This window comes from Salmo salar, chromosome 22 (assembly GCF_965601325.2).
Source record: "Salmo salar chromosome 22, fSalSal1, whole genome shotgun sequence".
Taxonomy (NCBI): Eukaryota; Metazoa; Chordata; class Actinopteri; order Salmoniformes; family Salmonidae; genus Salmo; species Salmo salar.
In genome coordinates this window covers 28,471,371-28,488,350 of record NC_138312.1, presented here as the reverse complement: position 1 = coordinate 28,488,350, position 16,980 = coordinate 28,471,371, and the positions used below count along the sequence as shown (strand labels likewise).

The 16,980-nt window shown below is 42.1% G+C and overlaps 2 protein-coding genes across 5 annotated transcripts in view; one reads left to right on the top strand and one right to left on the bottom strand.

Annotated features, from left to right (window-relative positions):
* LOC106583121 (ethanolamine kinase 1) overlaps positions 1-4,984 on the top strand; it is a 37,744-nt gene extending 32,760 nt beyond the window's left edge. The window contains exon 9 of the mRNA XM_014166953.3: positions 149-4,984. Coding sequence (XP_014022428.1) covers positions 149-221 — 73 coding nt within the window. The 3' untranslated portion in view covers positions 222-4,984. The remainder of the gene's footprint in view (positions 1-148) is intronic.
* A 557-nt stretch (positions 4,985-5,541) lies between these two features.
* Positions 5,542-16,980, bottom strand: part of LOC106583120 (transcription factor SOX-13) — a 72,974-nt gene continuing 61,535 nt past the window's right edge. For all 4 annotated transcript variants that reach the window (XM_014166952.3, XM_045705601.2, XM_045705600.2 and 1 more), the window contains 4 exons: positions 9,901-10,006; positions 9,376-9,546; positions 8,500-8,716; positions 5,542-8,066 (listed from right to left, as the gene is read on the bottom strand). In XM_014166952.3, the coding sequence (XP_014022427.2) occupies positions 7,793-8,066; positions 8,500-8,716; positions 9,376-9,546; positions 9,901-10,006 (768 nt within the window). In that variant the 3' untranslated portion in view covers positions 5,542-7,792. The remainder of the gene's footprint in view (positions 8,067-8,499; positions 8,717-9,375; positions 9,547-9,900; positions 10,007-16,980) is intronic.

The window sequence follows — 16,980 nt, the reverse complement described above, 5'->3', positions numbered from 1 at the left end:
TATTGTTAGGGCTGCTATTGGATAGTTTGTGCACTCATTTAGTCAGAATGGGTGTTTAACTCTCTCTTCTGGTCTCTTTCAACATGTTCTTCCTTCCCTCACACTCTTTCTCCCTCCACCTTCCATCTTTTCACTCTCTCTCCTTCAGCTATGCTGTGCTGCGTTTCAACCAATACTTCAAGACCAAGCCTGCAGCGATGGCCCTACAGATCCCAGAATGAGAGGAATACAAGAGAAGAGAGGTACCCCATCACCGGCACTGGCCAGGGGAGCAGACCCACTTTGAGCAGGAGAGGACTGGGCTGGGGATGGGGGACAAGGGTTGGGGTTAATGTTTAGGGCTGAGTATGTGGTTAAGGCAGCGGTGTCAAACTCATTCCATTGAGAGCCTAGTGTATGCTGGTTTTGGTTTTTCCTTTCAATAAAGCCCTAGACAACCAGGTGTGGGAAGTTCTTTGCTAATTAGTGACCTTTATTCATCAATCAAGTTCAACGGAAACCTAGAGACACTTGGCCCTCCGTGGAATGACTTTGACACTTGTAGGTTATAACATTAAAGGGACAGAGTGTGCATGGACCCCAACATAAAATACTATTTTATTCCTATTCAACTCAGTCCACCAGTCTCACCACTCAAGATTTCCCAATCTGCCACGGTTGGTGTGTTTTCATTTTTTATATTTGATTTATTCTGTGAAGAATTGATTGACCCAGTGAGATTCATTCCCCAGACAGACAGGTAGCTGGAACACTCGTTTTTGGTGCCGACATGGAGGACAGTGTGCAGACAGTTATGTATATGTGGTTTCTGGGTTTGCGCTTTGGCTGTCGCTGCTCAAAGGGTGTGCTGTGGGACAGAGGAGGCAGTCATCGTCAACCCCCTAGCCCTCAGCTTTGGCACTGATCTAAGAGGATTTCTTTTGCGATTTGGTAATGGAGCCACCTTGAAATTGGTGTTTATGGTATACATCAAACTTTACAAAAGCGAGACAAAAAATAACTAGAAAAAAGGTCCCGCAAACTGAGTGAACACTAACGTTAAGTCCATTCTCTCAGATCTACACAAAGTGCCTAGGGGCTAGGGGTTGATTTAGTACTGGCAAGTAGTTGCTTTGCAGTAAAGGGACTGTAAATGTGATGGGAAGAGAGGGGCTAGCCAGGACAGTGATATGGTAGTTTAAAATGTCTGACGACAGAGCATCTTCAGTTGCAGGGAGCAGCTTTGCGTCACTGATGCTAAACTTTAAACCAGGGCTCCGTTCTCCCTCTTAGCCTCTTTTCCACCACTTTAGCTTTTATGGTTATGGTGACTCGCTCTGTTGAACTTTCCACTCCTCACAGACCATTCGGAAAATCCCAACCTCAATCACCCCTGTCACACCCCTTCCCCCCTCTTTACCCCTCTTCCTCCCCTTTCTCTCTCCTCCTTCTGCCCTATATCGCTTCCTCCTCTCCCCTCTCTCTTGATTGGCTGGGAAGGGACTTTTGCCTGATGTGCACATACTTACTATAACATCCCAACCTCTCCCCACCCCCTATCAAGTTACAACTTCCCTAAAAAGGAGCCAAAACCTTATATAATGAGGTTACTTAAACCTCATTAATGAAACTATGTGTTAGGTCAGAGCAACTGAAGGCTTCAAAGGGTCTGGGACCACTAATCCTGGGCTGATGTTTTTGTTCTGAAGCTTGTCTATGAGGATGTGAGTGAGGTGACCAAGGACAAGACAGCAGGAAGTCCACACTAAGCCAGCAGTCACTTCTCTAGCTGGCATCACAGCACACAGGTCTTTGGAGGGTCGCTGGACCAAATAACTCCAACACCCTTCCTTACCCCAGGCAGCAAGCCCCTCCAGACCAGTTCTGACCTCTCCATCCAGGCATTCAGCCCTAGTTCAGTTTTCTCTATCTGAATTTTTTTGCAATTCAGTGCTTTTAAGTGTCACCTTAGGTTGGCTCTTTCCTCTCCAACAAGCACTCTAAGATCAGAGGGTCAACATAAAAAATGGAGGCTAGAGAGGAGAGCCATGTTAAAGTATGGAGATACGCATAACTGCCAAAATAATGGAAACGCTTGCGTAAATGCAGCATATATTGAAAGCATGTGCTTCCACACAGGTGTGGCTCCTGAGTTAATTAAGGAATTAACATTCCATTATGCTTAGGTTAATGCATAAAAATGGTGGGTAAAATGGTCATTATTCTGACTACATGGCTATGCCCCCATAGGATGACAATTCCCCCATCCACAGATCACAAGTAGTCACTGAATGGTTTGATGAGCATGAAAACAATGTAAACCATATGCCATGGCCGTCTGTCACCATATCTAAACCCAATTGAACACTTATGGGAGATTCTGGAACGGCGCCATCAACAAAACACCAACTTATGGCATTTCAAGAGTTCCAGACACTTGTAGAATCTATGCTAAGGTGCATTGAAGCTGTTCTGGCTTGTGGTGGCCCAACGCCCTATTAAGACACTTTATGTTGGTGTTTCCTTTATTTTGGCAGTTACCTGTATATTGTCCAGCCTGCCCTGTGATTCTTCCAAATCACCACTAGGGGGAGAAAGGGAGTGCTGACCCCTGCATTGCCCTCCCCTGGTTGTCTCCTGTTACTGACGGGGTTAATAATTCACCAGTCTGACAGGGGGGACATCAATCATTCAGCAGACTGTGGCTTACCAGCCTGAGCAGGCCAGGCCCATAACTCTGGCCTGGAGTCAAGAAGTCTCTCTCACCTGTCAGTAACTAACATGAGTTAATCATTTATTATTATTTAAAAAAAATTCAACACAATGTTGAAGAGAAGGACTCCCTGCAGTTCCTGCCTGGTTGTTATGAGGAGTCACTAGCCTCGTGTGCCAGGCCTCTTTGTTCCCCTAGTAAACGCCAAAATATGTTGTCTTGCAACGTGGTGAGCCTGAGTCCCTGAGCAGCCTCTTGGCTCTGGGCTGGGACCGACTCAGAAGAGCTCGCCTTTTTGTCCCTTGTCACCAGCCGTACAGGCTGGGAGGGTAGATGGAGTAAAGCCATTGTCACCAACTCTGGTCCTATACGGCAACACTACAGATACTAACACACATGGTTCCACTAATCATCGGTGTGTTAATGCTGTGCTGGAACAAAAGCCTGCAACTCTCCAGGACCAGGGTTTTTGACCACTGGAGTAGTGCTAAGCAGAGCATCCACAACATATAGAAATGCAACAAATGGAATGGAAATGACTCGTACATATGATGTAGGATTGGGTCCATTTCCATACGATACATTTCTATCTGCAACATTCCAAACCTTTTACCCCTCTGAGTCAGCGTTGCAGGGTTTTTATGAGTGAGTGGAGTTGGTTGTGAGAAGAACCTTTTATTGTAGTGTTTCCTAAATGGATGGTCCAGGCCAATCCCTCTTGTATCAAGGTTGTAAGACCATTATGGACAGAGACATTACTTTGACAGGCTTTAGGTGAGTCACAACTCCCCATCTGCTCTACGTGATATTTGCCAGTAGACCTTGGGTTGAACCGAGAGTTGACTAGTGCTGATTGAAGAGCGTAATGAATTCTTGTTTATCATAAATGTATATATGTGAATGTGTTTCCTTTGAATGGACCGTAACATTTCAATTGAAACTAAAACTGTATTCTCCTGTTAGGGTGCATCTCTGTGTTGCTTTCATCCTGTGTTTGGTGATTTTTAAGGAGAGATGAGTAGGAGAAGCCACTTTTAGATTGAGACTGACCATAAGAGTATGATAAGGTGGTTGATGTTCTATGCACCAAAGCACTCCCTGGGGTCTGTGTGCTTCCTATTCAGAAGTCACTGATGGCCAAACAAGTTAACTGATCAAGAACATCAGTTTTTTTTTGTTAAAGGGTAAATATTGCAACAGGTATGAATAAATTGGGATTAATGGTTAAAATCACATTTGTGATTAGAAAGCGACATAACTTACTTCTATCCTTAATAACATGGCCTGATAGTGGTGTTATAAATGAGTCTGCTTTCTGAACGCTCAATCAACCAAAAATGATCCTGGGTTTCATGGAAATGCACCCACTTATTGATGTGATGGGTATAATACAGAAGGTTAAGGCTGCTTTTCTATTCTCAAACTTTCCCCACATTCTGCCTATGCCTGTGTTACCTCCCCAAGGCAGATTTTAAAGCTTTAGATAAGTGTAAATGGTGTGTACCATTTTTTGATAGTAAGATGGTGGAAACACCCTCCAGCCTGACACTTATCCAACCCTCTCAGATCTTTGAGGGCACATGGACGGGAGCGAGTTGAAGAATCGGACCCTACTGTAGAAGTAGCTATATAGCAGTACCATACACTACATCATATGCCTTCACTGGAAGAGCATTGAAAGAGGTTTGATTTCCATTAGTTTTATTGAGGGTGTCCAAGAAGACGTTGCATTCAGTCATTCATTAAAGTTAGTTAAGGTTCGGAACTGAGGTGTGTACTAATGTGGTACCTGATTTTATTATTCTTGTTATTCCAGCATAGGATATGTGCTGGCTATGGAAGGCTTATATCCTGATGGTGTTTTTAGACTAGAAATGTTTAAAGGAGGTATTTATTGGGTGAACCGGTCATTGGCTTTCTTTCATTTAAAAAAAATATATACAGTACATACCAAAATGGTTAGCGTCAAGGCTTGCAGTTCATTTGAAATTAACTTGTGTGTGAATGTACTAAACTGGCTTAACTTGAAAACCCACTGTACAGAACTTGATTTTACTTTCTAACTGTTCATTAGAATCTGTAAAAGAGGGCCCAACATTAAGATGTATGTGATGTTTGTGCTGGCGTGTGTAGGGAGTCAGCCACTCCTGAAGAGGACGCTGTAGCATTAAAGGCCAGCGGAGAGGAGACAGGTTGTAAATACTGTGAAAATCTGACTACAGTGATCCTCCAAACTTCTGGGAGAGTCATTTAAGTAAAGTAAATATTTCCATTAAAAAAAACTTGTATGGATGGCAGTTATTCCGTTTTTATACCTAAGACTTTGTTAATAGTATTTTTGAACAATAGCCACCCTGTTGGAGATGGTTTAACCTTGGTGGGGGGTAATAAGCATCACCGCTCTCTTTCTGTCAGCTGACCTGGCCCTGAGATGGGGAAGGAAGACTGCCAGGGGGGCTCCACTACGGAGGATATCCTCTACTAAAAACACATTCCAATACACAACACTGCAGCATCCTCACACACTACTGAGGAGCATACTGACACGTTCCAACATCCTCTAGTAAAGTGGCCTCTCGCTGCCCTCAAGACTACAGAGAAAGTGTCCTTTATTTCCCATTTCTATACAGTTGGTTAGTAATTTGTCATTATGACTGATTATAGCATAAAGAGGTTGTTTTACTACAAGCCCGGCTGATGATAGACTATATAAAAAAACACAGTATGAAATGGATGGAGGCATACCACAAGGACTGGGGTGGAAAGTCCCCACGGTAACCTCCTTTGGGAGTCAGTATGGTGTGGGAAACAGCAAGCAAAGATGTACACACAAAGAAAAATAACTTGGGCACAAATAACAAGCTATTTATTATTTTCTAAAAACAAACCACAACTTGGAAAATGTACACCTTTAGATTACACAGGCTCTTAAACAAAATAAAGTCTATATTTACATCAGCAGGTGTGACAACAGGTGACAAAGTTTTTCTGTAATTATATAAAAATGTTCATCTGATATTTGTCTATGTACACAGTCCCAGCCTCTCCTAACAGTGCCATCCCCTTGGTTCTGGGTAGAAGTTGTCAGCCACAGACCTAGGATCAGTCTACCCCACCCACATCATAGCCTTAACATTTATTGGTGCAAATGTAAAACTGACCATAGATCAGTGTCCAGGTGCAACTTCATACTATAGTACTCCCCAATTAACGCACAAAGGTTTTACTGCAGTGTGACAGCAACTAACCACAAGCCTGTCTCCGTTAACATGGAGATTACATCAGAAATCTGACGTCCAGCACATTGTGACGAAGGCTGCATCCCAATAGTCTAAAGTGGCTTCCTATTTTGGTTTCTCCATCTGCACTGATTAAGGAAAGGAAGTGACGTAGGACTTTTGAGATGGATCCCTGTTTGTGAAGCCAAATGGCCCTACAGTGACTGACTGCAGTACATGGACAGAGAAACAGCTGTGGTCAAGACAAGAGGCCAGGATGTCAGGGTACACAGACAAGGTGTTCAGGCCAACCTTTGAGTTCAATACTCCCAACACATACGGAGATACATACATTTTACAGAACATTTGTAAAACATTCTGTGACGAGTACATTGTAAACCTGGGTCCAAAATAAATTGATTGAAAGATACACACACTTACAGCTTGTACACAATTAGAGAATAGAGAAGGATTAGATGAATCTAGAATAAGGGCTTGGAAGGGGATTCCTTAAACATTTATCCTCATTACACTAGATGTAACTGCTGATAGACTATCGCAAGTGCAATAACTGAAACATTGGGTGCATCTCGATAATCTAAAGTGAATTCCTCGCCTCCCCTACTCCACTTGCACCGATGTAAAATAACTCGACAAGTGAAAAACTCGCAGGAGGATTCTCCCCTATTGCTTTTACTTATCCTCTGTTTTGTTAGTGCATATGAAGAGGAGTATTTGAGATGAGAAGGCCACTTGATTATTTAGGTGAAGCCTTTGGGTCTGTTTTGGAAAGGAGATGAGTGTTGAGTGGAAGTGCATTCTGACAGTGCATCGGCTAATAATGAGGATTATTCAACCTCTAATCACCACAGACTAGGTCATCTGTGTAATAATTGAAAATGAAATATGGATATTTCATGGTGTTGTGCTCATCCCAAACAGCAGAGGGAAGCACTCCTTCAGAATCTCAATCAGATCTCTCCCTAACTACTGATACTCGGTCAGATATTTTTAATACCCCGGCCTTAATGTTTCAGGTTTATAAGGATCCGGATATTGATCTGTGCTTAAGGGAAACATCTACGTCAATGCTTGTAGGGGACAATAATGGACTGCCAGTCTAAACCAGTCGATCTCAACTCATTCCACATTGTGAGTGTCCGCTACACATTGTGAATGTGCCTTTTATCACTAGCTACACTCCTACCCTGTTGATAAGGTACGTAGCAGCAACATGAATAGCCCAATATATCATATGACCCACGATCTTTTAGATTTAGCTGCCAGATTCATGTGTCAATGACACATCTTTAATATTGTAACAAACAACTCTCATAGTAACCGTAACCTGTCCAGCCAGTCAGAGAAGGATGGGCTCCTCCTCTAGTCTGGTTACTCTCAAGAAGATTCCCCTGCTAGTCTAGCCTTATTGATTTCATTGTGAACTATGGGGGAGAATGAGAAAGGTTTGACATGTAGGGCTGAATAACAGATACTGGTGGGCCTACAGCAGATTACCAACAACTAACATCTGGGATGACAACATCTGTTTGTAGGAAAAATAAACATACACAGATAGGACTGGTGTGTGTGTTTGATCAATGTCCAATTGTATTATTTTATAAGGGTGGGGCTTTTACTATAGTCCATTTCTTGACTCTCACTGATCTAAAAGTGAGGACTATTAGTTTAGACCCTAGTCTTCTGTGACCAGATCAGTGATTAGATAAAGAATGGGATTCATCTTAGAGTGTTGGGACAGACACAGGCTCTGCTGACATGGTCATATGACACACTTGATATGGTCCAAGATCCCCTTCTACAGACACACCCCTTTTCATTCACTTCTCTACACACACACACACCTCTTCCCTTCTCTCTGTCAGTCAGTGAGGAGCACTAGCTCTCCCTCACTTCTCTCTCCTCCGTCGCTCTCCTCCCCCTCACTGTATGGCGGTCTCTCCCTCTCTCTGGGGAGAGGAGTGGGCGTGGCCTGTCCCTCAGGTCTGCGACTAGGCGGAGCCTCCAGCCCTCGCGGCAGGTAGTGCTCCAATAGCGTGGGGTGGAATGGCACCGTTGCCATGGAGACCGCCCCACCACCGCCTGGGTATTGGCCCTCGCCGGGGGTGTAGTGCAGCTGCTGTGGCTCTGATTGGCTGAAAAACAGGAAGAGATGGGACACTGGTGCTGTAACGTACGCCAAATCCCAAATCCTTGTCAAAATCTGAAAGGACTGGATAGGCGTTTGCCCTGAGACATGGCTGTATGTAGGAGTCTACCACCATGTCTCAGGACAAGTCCATACCCAGAGAAGAGGACTGTTAACAAACCACTAAAAGCTGCTGCTACTCAAGTGCAGTTTTACAATCAGAACAATAGCGCAGAGTTTTAATCACTATGAGACTAACATAACCAGCTGTAGCCCTGCACTTCTATTTAACCACAGTGGGTTTGTTTGTGTTCTTACAGAAAAAGCATGTGGGAAGGGAACAGTTTCTATTGTTTAATTTCACTAAGAGCTCTCTGCATAATAGCAGGTTCTCTTCACTGTCAGGGCCACACAAACAGAACATCATCTGTGTGTGTTACCTGTGTGGGTATGTCCCTCTCTGCTCCTGTCTCCGGTTCTTCATCATGGCTTTGTACTCGCCCACCCTGAGTCTCCGCCCCTCCACGATGCAGGTGCGTTTGGGGCGGGGTTTGTACTTGTAGTCGGGGTAACGCTCCAGGTGCTGTCGGCTCAGCCTGGCCTGCTCTTCATAGTAGGGCTGCTTCTCCTGGTTAGACATAGACTTCCATCTAGTTCCTGGCAGGAGAGAGACAATGTCAGACTAAAGAACAGAGATCTTAGTGTGTGAAAGAGTACATCTGGTTCTACTAGTTGGACATAGACTTCCAGTGACCTACAGAGAAAGGGGTTGGCTACATTAGATGATGCCTTCCCTGTGGCTCAGTTGGTAGAGCATGGTGTTTGCAACGCCAGCATGGTGTGTGCAACGCCAGGGTTGTGGGTTCGATTCCCACGGGGGGCCAGTACAAAAAAAAAAATGCATGAAATGTATGCATTCACTACTGTAAGTCGCTCTGGATAAGAGCGTCTGCTAAATGACTAAAATGTAATGAGGAGGGAGCGATGGCTTGAGTGTCTCCAGCGCTTCACAATGGAATGGAATGTTTGGTCAGAGGAAAGGGGTGTGGGCAGTGTGTGTGTGGAGGGGGTGGGTGCGTGGTAGGAGGTTCCTGTCGCCAGGGGAAACAGGTGGCAGATTGTGGCCTCGCATGCCCCACTGTGCCAGGACTACAGCGGGTGACACACAGAGAGTGCACACAATATGTATACAAAGACTATATATAAACACACACAGTGCACATTGACTGACAGCATGTGTGTGTGTTTTACGTGTCATTAATCCCAGAGGAGCAATTTGTGCATGCTTTATGTCCCCCGTGCGTGTGTGTACTCACCCAGTATCTTGCTGATGGAGGAGTTGTGCATGTCAGGGAAGGCCTGTAGAATACGTCTCCTCTCGTCTTTGGCCCAGACCATAAAGGCGTTCATGGGCCTCTTGATGTGGACGGAGGAGGGGGGGCCGCGAACCTCCGCAAACACCCCCACACCAGGAGCAGATAGGGGGCCTGCAGGAGGGGAAGAGAATGGTGGGACAGCCAGTCAGTGGCCAACAAAACATCTACTTTCCCTCAACTTCACTGGTAAAACAACAGGAAAGGAGAAAACAAATACCGGACAAGCATCGTCCATGTTGTATCAGTGTAGCTAAAGGAGGAGATGAGGAAATGAAACCTCTCTAGACTACTGCGATGCTTGCCCACTGCCATGTTAGATTTAATCAGGTAGTGTTGGGGGGCCTAATAATTACAACTTTATTTGTATAGCGCTTTCGATAGAAGTTAACAAAGTGCTTCACACAAAATAATAAAATGAAAGTACTAACAAAAGGAGAAAATAATTTCATCATGAAATCAGCCTACCCTCAGAGTCGCTGCTGTGATGGTCCTCGTTGGTTTGGAGGGTCTGTCCATCCTCCCCCCGGTCTGGGGGTGGCAGCCTGTTGCTGTGTCCAGCCACCTTATACTCCTACACAGAGACAGAGTTACACACACCCACCTGACACACACAGGCCTACACTTTAACACACAGCTACACAGAAGACAGACGGGATTTGAATGTTGCTGCAGATAAACAGGCCTGAAGAGAGCATTTAACATTATCTGTGTGTATGTGTGCGTGCGTGAGTAGCTATGTTTCCATTAACTTGTCCAGTGACTTTTTGTTTACATTTATAGTGTGCATATGGTGCGTTTCCATGGAACTATCTTGTTTCAATAAAAACAGCTGGACGTAAAAACACACCAAAAACTATATTGTTTCCTCACAAACCTACAGCGTCGAATAAAAATGAAATGGTTGAAGTGTTTCCCTCACCTACAGTGCCTTCAGAAAGTATTCAGTCCCCTTGACTTTTTCCTCATTTTGTTAAGTTACAGCCTTATTCTAAAATGGATTAAATTGAGATATAGTGTCACTGGCATACACACAATATACCATAATTTCAAAGTGGAATGATGTTTTTTGACATTTTTACTATAATTAAAAAAGCTGAAATGTCTTGTGTTAATAAGTATTCAACCCGTTTGCTATGGCAAGCCTAAATAAGTTCACTAGTAAAAATTTGCTTAACAAGTCACTCGGGGTGGCAGGTAGCCTAGCAGTTAAGAGCATTGGGCCAGTAACCGAAAGGTCTCTGGTTCGAATCCCTGAAGCGGCAAGGTGGGAAAAATCTGCGTTTCTGCCCTTGAGCAAGGCGGTTATCCCCCAACAACAAATTTTCCGGGCACCGTTTATGTGGACGTCGATTAAGGCAGCCCCACGCACCTCTCATTCAGAGGGGTTGGGTTCAATGTGGAAGACACACTTCGGTTCAATGCATTCAGTTGTGGAACTGACTAGGTATCCCCCTTTCCCTTCCTCACATAATAAGTTGTATGGACTCACTCTGTGTGCAATAATAAATAGTGTTTAACATGATTTTGGAATGACTACCTCACACATACTATTAACTGTAGCTCAGTGGAGCAGTGAATTTCAAACACAGATTCAACAACAAACGCCAAGGAGGTTTATCAATACCTCACAAAGAAGGGTACCTATTGGTAGATGGGTTAAAAAAATAAAAAATAAAAAAACAGACATTGAATATCCCTTTGAGCATGGTGAAGTTATTAATGACACTTTGGATGGTATATCCATACACCCAGTTACTACAAAGATACAGACGTCCTTCCTAACTCAGTTGCCGGAGAGGAATGAAACCGCTCAGGGATTTCACCATGAGGCCAATGGTGTTACAGAAAAAGTTAGAGTTTAATGGCTGTGATAGGAGAAAGCTGAGGATGGATCAACAACATTGTAATTACTCCACAATACTAACCTAAATGACAGAGTGAAAAGAAGGAAGCCTGTACAGAATAAAAATTTTCCAAAACATGCATCCTGTTTGCAATAAAGCACTAAAGTAAAACTGCCAAAAATGTGGCAAAGAAATTAACTTTATGTCCTGAATACAAAGTGTTATGTTTGGAGCAAATCCAACACATCACTGAGTACCACTTCATATTTTCAAGGTGGTGGCTGCATCATGTTATGGGTATGCTTGTCAAAAGGAATAGAGCTAAACCTGGTTCAGTCTGCTTTCCAACAGACACTGGGAGACAAATTCACGTTTCAACAGGACAACAACCTAAAACACAAGGCCAAATATACACTGGAGTTGCTTACCAAGACGACATTGAATGTTCCTGAGTGGCCTAGTTACAGTTTTGACTTAAATCAGCTTGAAAATATATGGCAAGAAATGAAAATGGCTGTCTAGCAATAATTAACAGCCAACTTGACCGAGCTTGAAGAATTTTTTTAATAATGTGAAAGACTCACAGATGTAATCACTACCAAAGGAGATTCTAACATGCATTGAATACTTTTGTAAATTAGATATTTCTGTACTTTTATTTTCAATAAATTTGCAAATATTTCTAAAAACATGTTTTCACTTTGTCATTATGGGGTATTGTGTGTAGATGGGTGAGAAAAAATATAAATCCAGGCTGTATCACATCTGGCCGAGATTGGGAGTCCAATATGGCAGCGAAAAATTGGCCCAGCGTCATCCGGGTTTGGCCAGGGTAGGTCGTAATTGTAAATAAGAATTTGTTCTTAACTGACTTGCCTAGTTAAATAAAAGGTTAAAAAAAATAAAAATTATTAATTCAGGCTGTGACAACAAAATGTGGAATAAGTCAAGGGGTACGGATACTTTCTAAAGGCATTATATCTGTTTCATGTCTCAGGTAGCCTGCGAAAGCCAGCATGGCACGGATTTGCCATATTCTAATAATTCTCATGTGCTAACGTATTACCACGGTCCATGCCATGGTGAAACTACCTCTCCTGTAGATCTGAAATAATTGGATGGTGAAACTTGCAACCAGCCAACCAGAAAGGCAAGGCAATCTAGAAAGTCAGGACAATCCTTGTCCTGCAAAGAAGCATACTTTTTATAGTGCTATATTAACCACGCCCCTCTGCAAACACGCCTTCTCCGATGTTGGTTACAAGGTGGTAAGCTACCTTCAAAATGATTCGGATATCATTATCTATTCGAAAAATACAGTTTCCATCATCATTTGTCACAATAAAGAAAGTTAGAGAAAAGGAAAATCCACCCCTGTTAAATAAAAATGTTGTTGATCTTTATAAAAATTATCCTATATCTGCCATTTCCATTACACAATATTTTTGCAACATTGCTTTTGTCAAACAAACCTGGGTCAATGAGTGAGTGAGTGAGTGAGTGAGTGAGTGAGTGAGTGAGTGAGTGAGTGAGTGAGTGAGTTTTACAGCACTATTTATGGCCGAGCAGGGAGATGCCTCTCATTTCAGCTGGTGTTTAAAGTTCATGAACAGTCAAAATCATGTTTTTAATGAAATTGGATGATATTTGGATGAAACAAGATCAAAGTACAAATGACCAAAGTATGAAAAATGACTGTTGCTTCGACACTGATAAAGTCTGATCATAACGTTACTGGTCCCCTCCCCCATGTCAAACACTTGGCTTTAGGAGGCGGGATTATTAAGGGGATAGGGTAACATCACTCTTTATGTAGTGTTGCGTTGTCTCTCTTGTCGTGATGTTTGTTTTGTCCTAAATGTATATTTTACTTTTAATCCCAGCCCCTGTCCGTGCAGCAGGCCTTTTGGTAGGCCGTCATTGTAAATTTGTTCTTAACTGACTTGCCTAGTTAAATAAAATAAAAAAACATCACCCTAACTCTCATTTTAATACACCAATGGTAACATGATATTCTCTTTCCTAATTTAAAGAAGTGCAGCCTTGTAACCAACATCGGAGAAGGCGTGTTTGCAGAGAGGGGTGGTTTATATACAGTTGAAGTTGGAAGTTTACATACACCTTAGCCAAATACATTTAAACTCAGTTTTTCACAACTCCTGACATTTAATCCTAGTAAGAATTCCCTGTCTTAGGTCAGTTAGGATCACCACTTTATTTTAGGAATGTCAGAATAATAGTAGAGAGAATGATTTATTTCAGCTTTTATTTCTTTCATCACATTCCCAGTGGGTCAGAGGTTTATATACACTTAATTAGTACTTGGTAGCATTGCCTTTAAATTGTTTAGCTTGGGTCAAACGTTTCGGTAAGCCTTCCACAAGCATCCCACAATAAGTTGGGTGAATTTCGGCCCATTCCTCCTGACAGAGCTGGTGTAACTGAGTCAGGTTTGTAGGCCTCCTTGCTCGCACACACTTTTTCAGTTCTGCCCACACATTTTCGATAGGATTGAGGTCAGGGCTTTGTGGCCACTCTAATACCTTGACTTTATTGTCCTTAAGCCATTTTGCCACAGCTTTGGAAGTATGCTTGTCCAGTTGGAAGAGCCATTTGCGACCAAGCTTTAACTTCCTGACTGATGTCTTGAGATGTTGCTTCAATATATCCAAATAATTTTCCTGCCTCATGTTGCCATCTATTTTGTGAAGTGTACCAGTCCCTCCTGCAGCAAATCAACCCCACAACATGATGCTGCCACCCCCGTGCTTCACGGTTGGGATGGTGTTCTTTGGCTTGCAAGCCCCCCCTTTTTCCTCCAAACATAACGATGGTCATTATGGCCAAACAGTTCTATTTTTGTTTCATCAGACCATAGGACATTTCTCCAAAAAGTACGATCTATGTCCCTATGTGCAGTTGCAAACTGTAGTCTGGCTTTTTTATGGCGGTTTTGGAGCAGTGGCTTCTTCCTTGCCAAACGGCCTTTTAGATTGTGTCGATATAGGACTCCTTTTACTGTGGATATAGATATGCTTGTACCTGTTTCCTCCAGCATCTTCACAAGGTTCCTTGCTGTTGTTCTGGGATTGATTTGCACCAAAGTACGTTCATCTTTAGGAGACAGAACGCGTCTTCTTCCTGATCGGTATGACGGCTGTGTGGTCCTATGGTGTTTATACTTGCGTACTATTGTTTGTACAGATGAACGTGGTACCTTCAGGCATTTCGAAATTGCTCCCAAGGATGAACCAGACTTGTGGAGGTCTACAATTTATTTATAAGTCTTGGCTGATTTATTTTGATTTTCCCACGATGTCAAGCAGAGGCACTGAGTTTGAAGGTAGGCCTTGAAATACATCCACAGGTACACCTCCAATTGACTCAAATGATGTCAATTAGCCTATCAGAAGCTTCTAAAGCCATGACATCATTTTCTGGAATTTTCCAAGCTGTTTAAAAGGCACAGTCAACTTAGTGTATGTAAACTTCTGACCCACTGGAATCGTGATACAGTGAATTATAAGTGAAATAATCTGTGTAAACAATTGTTGGAAAAATTACTTGTGTCATGTACAAAGTAGATGTCCTAACCGACTTGCCAAAACTATAGTTTGTTAACAAGAAATTTGTGGAGTGGTTGAAAAACAAGTTTTAATGACTCCAACCTAAGTTTATGTAAACTTCCGACTTCAACTGTAGCTAAATTGCTACTATATTGGTGCCAAATTTTTGACTGTAGGGTGTCAGCAAATATAATTAAAACTTTACCCTATTCACCTATGGCAAAGATACTTATCAGATACAGATGAAAGGGAAACATATGTTGGGTAGTTACTGGTTAGCTAGGTCTTCAGCCAGCATGAAACCAAAGACGGAAATGGTCGTTCAAAACTTCTGGCACAGTTGTCATATCAACACATCTGTCAGTGCTGCTGTGAACCGTATCACAAGAGACATGCCAAAACGATGTATTAAAAATCCAAGTTGCTTGACATAGGTGTTTCAAAGAACTGTCAGTCAAGGCGAGCTTATGAATATGTGCTCCACGCCCACTTTTCTTTTCAAACGTCCTGGTAGTTAGCCATGATTTTTAATTTATTTTAGTTTCTCAAAAGGCTATTTTACATGGGAATCAGAATGACTGTTCTTGACCTTTAAAGACAGGTCTGTAAATGCAAAGGCAGGAAATAAGAGGTAGGAGACTATAACACAGTGTTAAGTACCTCAATGGACCGTAAAGGTAATCACTCTACAAACTATCGTCACCGTACCCTTAAGGAAATCACAAATATTATGGACACATTAGAAATAGTGGATATTTGGAGACTAAAAACACCGACCTAGTGAGATATACATGGAGGAGACTTAATCAATCTAGTCATCTTGACTACTTTCTTGTCTCTTTCTCTCTTGCATCAAAGGTTAAAAATCGGATCACCATCTAATTGGCATTCACATAGCTCTTATAGATTTTCCACGTGGACGGGGATATTGGAAATTTAATCAAAGTTTTACTTATTTTTAACTAAAGACAAAAGAATTTATAACAGAATTTTTCCAGTATAATATAGGTTCAGCATATCCCCTTATTGTTTGGGATACCTTTAAATGTACCTTCAGAGGTCATTCAATTCAATATTCATCAATAATAAAAAAGCAGTTTCTGGCTAAAGAGACAAGACTAACAAGGGAAATCCATGAACTAATAGTACAGGTAGATGGCAATAAAAACGATACTACAGAGATACAAAATAAGTTAGAGGAAAAAACTAAAACAACTTGAGGAACTTATTCAATAACGATCTAATGTAATCTATTGCAAAAATAAAGCAAACTGGATGGAATATGGAGAAAAATGTACAAAATTCTTCCTGAATCTCCAGTACAGGAACGCTAACAAAAATAATTTGCAGAAACTCGTTACTGAAGTCGGACTCATCTATGATTCTCCGAATGATATTTTAAAAGAGGAAGCTAATTATTTTAGGCTGATGTTCTCTTTTCCGTCTCATCCTCTCCCACTGAATGAAGATTACGGTAAGGAATTCTTTCCAAATAATTTTTTGTAAAAATGGAAAATTAACAAAATGTACAGAAAGGTCTGTTCGAAGGCCAAATTACAGATGAATAACTTTGAGGCTATTAAATCCTTTCAGTCTGGAAAAATCCCAGGGCTTGGTGGCATACCGGCAGAGGTATATCATACTATATATATATACACACTACATTTACATTTTACATTTTTGTCATTTAGCAGACGCTCTTATCCAGAGCAACTTACAGTAGTGAATGCATACATTTCATACTTTTTTTCCCCCGTACAGGTCCCCCGTGGGAATCGAACCCACAACCCTGGCGTTGCAAACACCATGCTCTACCAACTGAGCCACACAGGACTACAAGTTTTAGAACACATTTTTTACATTTACATTCTTATCCAGAGCGACTTACAGTAGTGAATGCATACATTTCATTTCGTGCATGTTTTTTTTTTTTGTTATTTTTTTTTGTATTGGCCCCCCGTGGGAGTCGAACCCACAACCCTGGCGTTGCACACACCATGCTGGCGTTGCAAACACCATGCTCTACCAACTGAGCCACAGGGAAGGCCCTAGAAATAATAGAACATCATGAAACATCTAAGAAGCCAGGCCTGGTATTTATAGTGGATTTTGAAAAGGCATTTGATAAAGTACGA